Source organism: Plectropomus leopardus, chromosome 23 (assembly GCF_008729295.1).
Source record: "Plectropomus leopardus isolate mb chromosome 23, YSFRI_Pleo_2.0, whole genome shotgun sequence".
Lineage (NCBI taxonomy): Eukaryota > Metazoa > Chordata > Actinopteri > Perciformes > Serranidae > Plectropomus > Plectropomus leopardus.
Genome location: NC_056485.1, coordinates 12,498,724 through 12,506,634, shown reverse-complemented (window position 1 = coordinate 12,506,634; position 7,911 = coordinate 12,498,724). Strand labels below are relative to the sequence as shown.

Here is a 7,911-nt window from a genome sequence, read left to right as displayed (position 1 = left end):
GTGTGTAAATATTAATACCTACTTTTGACAGTTCTTCACGGTTATCGTCAGTCGGAAATTGCAGGTGAACTTTAGGTCAACGCCAACATAACGGGGTTAATGCAATTAGCATACTACGCTAGTCTAACGGTCAAGTGTTAGTAACGATATGACGAATATTTTACAAAGCGATTTACGATGTAGTAACAAAAACACTGGGGAAATAACACTTTCATTAGAAGGTTGGATATGATTAAGTTAAAGTCATATGAAACCAGTTTAACCAGTTTTAATTATTTAGCCTGACGCTAATTTCAGCTAACGCTAGTTCCAGGCTACATGGGCTAACTCAGATAGCGTGGATAATGACGACGTTGAAGTTAGCTTTCGATTCGTAACTTCCGATTCGGCAGTTTTTGACATCTGGGCCACATTAAAGGCGGTCTAGATGTGGAAAACGCAATGCTATCTACCTTATCTGCCTTTTGATAAATATTTTAGAGGTGCACAAATGCGTAACTGTCATCCATATCTTTTCCACCTAATTACAGTGATCATCAAGTCTCTGAAGTTAAATTGACGTCATATAATGCATGCTTTTATTGTGATGGTCCACCAGCAGATGGAGATATACAATACACTGTTTTTCAATGTATGTCACATTTATTCATTGTGCAAAATAACAAAAAGCATGTTGGCCGATTCTGATTGTTCATTTTTTGGCGTGCCAATATTAATATGCATCCCTTTTAAAAACAGGAATTGTCATTGGATTATCAAATTTCCTCCAGTATTTGAACATTTCCTGGGCAAGAAGTCCTGCAAGAAACATAACCAAATCTAAATTTAGAACAGTGATGTGCATGACTCATGTAAATGTTTGCCAAAACTGAACTGTTTTTGCTAACCAGGTCCTTTAAAAAACATAAAATTCAGCACTCTTTCATTTATTTTTATTTTTTTAAACGCAAGAGTGCTGGTTTTTGTTTTATTCTGCACTCTTGCATTTATAAAAATGGGAGGAAAAGTATATGCAAGAGGACAGAATGTTGCATGGCAATCACTAAGGGGAAAAAATGGTACAATCCTTTAGTTTTAGCCCATCACACACAGTGCCAAAGTGGCAACTTTGGGAACTGGCACATAAGCATAGTTTGGAAGCCTGGTGGAAGCAGTCTAGACATTAAAACATCCACAGGTGGCTCATTGAGTTACATCTTAAGTGTTTAAGATAAGTCCAAATTTGGGGGTGTATCAAGCATCTGGAATGAAGTCCTGATGTAATAAAGAATTCAACGATGACAGCACCTTTAAAAAAAAAAAGGGAAGTATGAAAGTGAAGCAACCAATTTCAGGCCTCATGTGTTGTCAGCATTCCAGCAGTGACATGCTGTGTCAAGACAAACTCCCCAGTCCCATAATCTAACCTCTAATTTTCACCAGCTGCAATAATCTCCCGCCAGATGCTGAGCTAAAAATACAGAGAGGAGGCTGAACAGCACGTCCACACTGACTACGAAACTCCAGGTGAAGGTAACGCTTTCCAAAGAGGAAATTGCTCAACTAAGACAACCATATTGTTAATTATTGACCGTTCTGACTAACTTGGTAAACACATTTAGCTGGCAAAATATGACAAGTGGGAGAATTCAGGGCTGTGAATGTCTTATGTAAGACTTTGGGTTGTAAACTTCAACAGAGGTGTTTTCTTTTACTAGATGTTAGGGTGGGATGGTGAGGACTAACCTGCTTTCACAAATACCAGAATTAATCTCATATAATGAACAAAAGGGTCAGTTTTGTTGGAATTACAGCCATCAAAGCTTTTTAATCATTCAACATGTGGACAACCTCAAAACCACAGAAGCAGGAAGTACAGGCAACAAATGTACCATCATGTATTATCTGTAAAACATAAGAAGAATATACAGGAAAATAGATAAATACACAGGAAAATTGTGATTTGCCTCCCTTTTTGATCCTAAAAACAGTGTCCGTCCTAGTAAATGGTCCAACAAAAGTGGGTACCACCTTCTAATAGGGCAACAGTAGTTTGACAATGTGCATCTATAAATTGTAATTAATAGCTAAATCAATGGTTAATCCCTTTGGCATATACATATCGTCTAGCATAACTTACATTTTAGTTACCTCTTTAAAAAAAAAGACTTAAAATAAACATATTAATGACGACTTAATCTGTTTGTAAAGCCTGATTTGAAAGTGGTACCCAAATGTTCATTTTAAGCTTCTTTCGTGGTTGTCCTTGGTCTAACATGGCTCATAATAAAACTGCTTTACACTTCATTATTAAACTATACCATAACAAAACATATCACTTTCCAAAAATTACAACCAATACTAAAAATCAACAAGAAGACGCCAGAATCTGTAACAAATATACAATATCTATCACCATAATATTGATTTTTTTTTTTCTTCTTTTTTTTTTGGGAGTGTACATGCAGCCGCTTGTTTGACTAATTCCCTTTCAGAAGACAGTGCCTCAGGCTTAAAAAGTGCAGCAGTGGGGGTTCCCTTTAGACAATTGTGGCCTTGTAAAGGTCTGTCTTGCAGTCCTTGCCCTCTGGTGGGTTGCGGCCGTTCTGGGGCATCTGGGCGTTCCTCAACTTGCTCTGGCACTGCCGCAGCTCGGCGACGTAGCCCTGGAAGCTCAGGCTGAGCTCAGAGTCCTCTCCCTGGGATGTCTCGAGTGTCCCCTCCTCTAGATGAACCCCCTCCACGTCCATCACCTCCTGAACAGCCGTCTGCGCAGCATCAGCTCTGTCGGTGGGTGATTTGGCGTCAGGGCTCAGGTCTGTTGCTCCCTCTGTGTATGAGCGAGAGGAAAGACATGGAAGATTTAAGATGAGTTCATGCATTATGGACTGCCTTAATCTATATTTATATTTTTTACATTTCACATTGTAATTTGATCCATTGTTTACAAAATAATACATAAAAACTGCAGCTTTAAATAGAACAGTTTAGTAGACAAGCAATCCTCATTTTACATATAGTCACCAAAAATATACTTTTATATAACAGTGACAAGAACAAGTTTCATCTCTGTGCATCTTTGACTCATGTGGACCTTCAGGCAGCAGAACGCGGTCTCCACATTAGACTACAAGATGACCAGATGTTTAGCACGACCGAGTGAGATTTCACAAGAAACTGTCGCCCATCACGTGCACATGCATTTTAACTCTTCATCGCTCAAATGAACACATCCGCCTAATATGTTTGTGTAATCTGACAATCGTATAGTTGTGTAATCTGGACAGCTGTAGTCAAGACAAATGTGATGACATAACCGCTTCAGCTCAAACTTGCTGAACTTGCGTGCCAAATCTAAATGAAATTGCAACAGGATTAAATATGTTAATTCACTGACTTGTTGTCACATGTGGTCTGTTTCAACGTTACCGCTCATGCTTCATTTCAAATAATTCAGAGCTGCATGACCTCATCAGAGGGCTCCTCCAAACGCAAGTTAATCAAACATTAAAATCACATTTAAGAGGGGTGTGTTGAGCACGGGGACTCCAAGAGTCCCTCTTTTCCTGCAAGTGAACTCAGGGGGCTAAAAAAAAACAAAGTTTCCAGGATGCTGGCATTGAAGTTGTGACGACCGATAAACTCTCCACTTCTCATGTGAACCCTGTGGCCTCTCGGACTCTAAACACAGAGGCCAGAGTGACTCAAACGCAGCACTTCAACACATGGACTCTCCTCACTGCGCTGGCTGTGATTCACTGCCGTTCAGTGAAGATGTAAACACAGCCTGCGAACTCCAGCAGCTGAACCTACACAGACCCTCAGACACGACTGCGGCACAACTTGAACCACTGAGGTAAACGTGAAACACAGTCAAGGGGTTTGCAACAGCTGTGGAGATACTGACTTGTGTTTGGCAGTTAACGCATGACGCTGATTATAATTAGACATATTTGATGATATATTGACACAAAAGGGTTTTCCACAGGATGTGATGTATCGATGATGGTATGCAGAAGTGCTAGATGACGCATTTTGATGAATTGGTCTTTGCCTAAACACCACTCTGCCTGCTGTGGAGAGCTTCCTGTTACTGCGTTGCCAATTTATCACCTCAAATGTTTGCAGGAATATATTTTAGTTTACTGCTTAGCTGTAAAATGAGAGATTACTCCAGCTGCTGGGCGATGTTTCCTTTTGGCTCAACTGTTTGCAACACAATGGCTGGGTCAAAATGTTCTCATTTTACGGAGGTTATTACCATATCGGCAACACATGGAGGCAAAGGGACATGATTTTTTTTTCACAGAATATCTCAGGTATGAAGAAAGTTATTTTTTATAAAAATGACCAACTACAGCTTTAAGAGTCAGGCAGGGGGTTCCAGCTTAGTCAAGCATACATTGTCTAAAGTGCAGTGAAACACACTTGATAGGTTGCCAATCTGTTAAAGGACAAATGAGAGGACACGGTCCTACTGTAACCACGGTTTTGCTTACTCATATGTCTTTGGCAGGAGGGGAGACTCCGATGCAGTCCTTTAACTGTAAACTCTATAAATGAAAGCTTTTATACACTTTCCTTCTCTACAAGCCAGCAACTCATTAGAATAAATGTATTTCCCTTCATTATTTACCCCTAAACACTCTTTCAAACATGTTTTCAATGTTCAAGCTTGCTGACTCAGCTGTGCATGCACGGTAAAATCTGACAAGCTGGTCTTACTTTTAAATAATCTTGGAAACCTATTGCCTTGAAAAATGTAGCCTGAGTAAATATAACTATTAATCTTCGTTTAAGAAAATATAAATCTGATTGTTTGCAACCAGCAGATTACAGATATATAGCAAAGTAAACTTGGTTTCCTGAAGTTGCTCAAACTTAGTAAGATTGATTTAATTAAACTACTACTACTAAAAATTAAGTAAACTTAACAGATAGATATAAACTAAAAATAAATTAAGACAGTTATATTATTTACATTTTTCAAGGCGATCAGTTTCCTAGATTTCATTAATGAAAGTCAGCTTTTCAGATTTACAGGGGGGAGACATGACAACTCTTGACACGGCCATTTAACACAGCCGCGCGTCCTGGGGAGACACTTGCCCACAGACACAGCAGCAGCCGGGAGCTGAGACAGACCAGCCAGTCTGGACCGGACCCAGCCCCCGTCCTCATTGAGGCTGACTGCCAAAGATCTGCGTCCAGCCCTCCTCTGACCACCAGATGGATGATACGGCTGACCCGGGGTCAGAGGCTGCCAGTTTGGAGAGCTGACACAGAGGCACGAGGAGGAAGATGGTGAAACAGGCCTGAAGGAAAACTGAGCCATATGGACCCTCAAGTGGACTGCTGAGTCATTACTGAGCACTCTTTGTAGATAGCAGAACCGCAGGGAAGATGTCCCATTTACTCCCAGGAATCTTTTAATCCTCTCCTCATGAGCCAAACTTTCCTCTGAATTAAAACCGGAGGAACTAACTTCTGACCCTGACTGTAGAGAGGGAAATGGAAACATAAATTCAACCCAAACTCTACTGAAATAATCATTTCTGGCTTAATTCTTATCGTTATTTCAGACTAAAGTAAATGCATTGAGTTTAAACCAGACTTATGAATGGAGTTACACTGTGTGATGTCGCCCCCTAGTGGGCGTCCTGTTCCCAACCAACTAACCCACAGAGCCAAACGCCTGCCAGACACAGAGAGGTGATTACTGCCGTGATTAGAAAATGACTGTAGAGCAGTTCTCAATTCGGCCCATTTGGATACAGACCAGAGGCTGACTGGTTTTGGTTTTAACAGCCGAATTAGGGGATAATTTACACCTGATTCGGCAAGAAAATACAGCTACCTGCAGGGCCAGAAGAGACACTCATCTACGTGCAAAAGCTTAAAACTAATGTTGGGTTTATTCAATTTTAAATCCAAGAGAAACTGTCAGGGTGTCTACAGGAGTTAGACAGTTAAGTTTACATATGCTGCACATGTTGTAAATATTCTAAATGTTATTCCTGCAAATGTATATATTGTGTGGTACATTGTAGCATACACATATTTTTATTTCCAACTTTACGTACTGGTTTAATACATTGTACTTTAGCATAAGGCACATAGTTTTTTTTTTATTTTTTACACACTCAGCACATTATATTCACATCACATTATATTGGTAATTTAAATATTTCATATACTAGTGTTAACATTGTTTTATTACTACTGTATTTTTATTTTATATTTTATTGAGGATCAATTAGGTATTTCTGATTCTGATTTTGATTCATGCTTATTAAGATCTTTTTAAGATAAATTCAAACCAAATTTAGGACTGATTTCTTTGACTAAAATGCAGGTTAGTGCAAACTACGTGTATGTAACATTATTAAATATATGTATGAAGTCCTGTGCAGAGGTAGGTTTTAGACTGGAGTGTGGTTATTATTATATAATTTTGCCAACAGGCAGTGGAGGAATGTAAATAAGTACATTTACTTAAGTAATGCACTTAAGTAAAAATTTAAGGTACTTGTATTTAACTTGAATATTTTCTTTTCATGCCACTTTATACTTTTACTTGACTACATTTTAAAGGGAAATAATGTACTTTTTACTGCACTACATTTATCTGATAGCTTACTTACTATACAAATTCAAATTTTTGTCTAAAAAACTCAGGAATTTATAAAATATGTTATGTTATAATTTAAACTACAGTTAATACAAATACTCAGTTGATCAAGAAGCAGATTGACAGAAAATGATTTGGCAGCTATTTTAATTAACATTTAAGTCATTTTCTTTTGGTAGCCTACTGAAACAATAAAATCAGTGACTTTTTCATTCCACAAGATAAAATTCTGTGTATGATGTGAGATGAATGATCTGAAAAAATTATCTTATTGCAGAAAACATGGAGAGAAAGCTTTCCTTTGGAGACATAGCTTAATTTGCGATTGAAAAAAATTATTAAATCTTAATATATCGCAGCATATTGCAACAGTTTTAAATTGCAATAATATTGTTTCATGGCCTAAGTATTATTATAAAATCGTACCATGGGGCCTATAGTGATTCCTGAACCTTAACAATTAATATAAAATTAATATCTATGACAGTTTAAGACTTTTTAAGGACCTGCAGACAGCCTGATTGTACCTTAAAAAAATATGCAGCATGATCTATACTCTAATTTCATTGTAAATGTATTTATTGACTTGTATGGTGTTTTCAGAGGAGACAATAGGCTCAGAAGTTTTAAAAAAAGCATTGATTTTCTCCACATACGAAGAGGAGAAAGCAGCTGAACATTATCATCCTGCTTCCTATAGCGCTCTATTATTTATAGCATAGTGGCAGCGGTGTCAGAGGAATCTGTTGATCCACCTCAGCAGCAATTATTTATTCCCTGGAAACAGCAGAGGGCATCAGTTTAACAGTAATACACAAACCCGAGAGGGACGACTGAAATCGAGCAGATTGACACTGTAAATGAGCATAATTGCTACTGAAGCATCGCTAACTTGTTTGGACTGAATGGCCTCTGACTTATTCAGTGGGCGATTGTCTCCTAAACACATTATTAAGCCTGCGAGCGTGGCTTTCTCCACCACCAGGATTCTAAAAAGTAACAACTTTTGTAAAGTATCTAAAAAAGTGGAGGCGTGTTGTTAACTCGCTGCATTTCCATGTTTGCAGATCGCTCACAGATTCAGCCTCACCGAGATGGCACAGTGTTAGAGATACGGGTACATTGAATCATAGCTGTTTCTATTTTAGCTGGTGGGAGAGAGAGAGAGAGAGAGAGAGAGCAAGAGAGAGGAATAGGTTGGGAGATAGATGAAAACCAGAAGTGACAGTTTCTATCTGTAGCTCAGTCAACTCGTGGATAAGGTTACCATGGCGCCCAGTGGTGGGAAGAAATCAGGCTGA

The 7,911-nt window shown here is 38.6% G+C and overlaps 1 protein-coding gene across 1 annotated transcript in view; it reads right to left on the bottom strand.

The window, feature by feature from the left end:
• Positions 1-2,409: 2,409 nt before the first annotated feature.
• rgs12a (regulator of G protein signaling 12a) overlaps positions 2,410-7,911 on the bottom strand; it is a 51,455-nt gene continuing 45,953 nt past the window's right edge. The window contains exon 18 of the mRNA XM_042512177.1: positions 2,410-2,809. Within this exon, the coding sequence (XP_042368111.1) occupies positions 2,520-2,809 (290 nt within the window). The 3' untranslated portion in view covers positions 2,410-2,519. The remainder of the gene's footprint in view (positions 2,810-7,911) is intronic.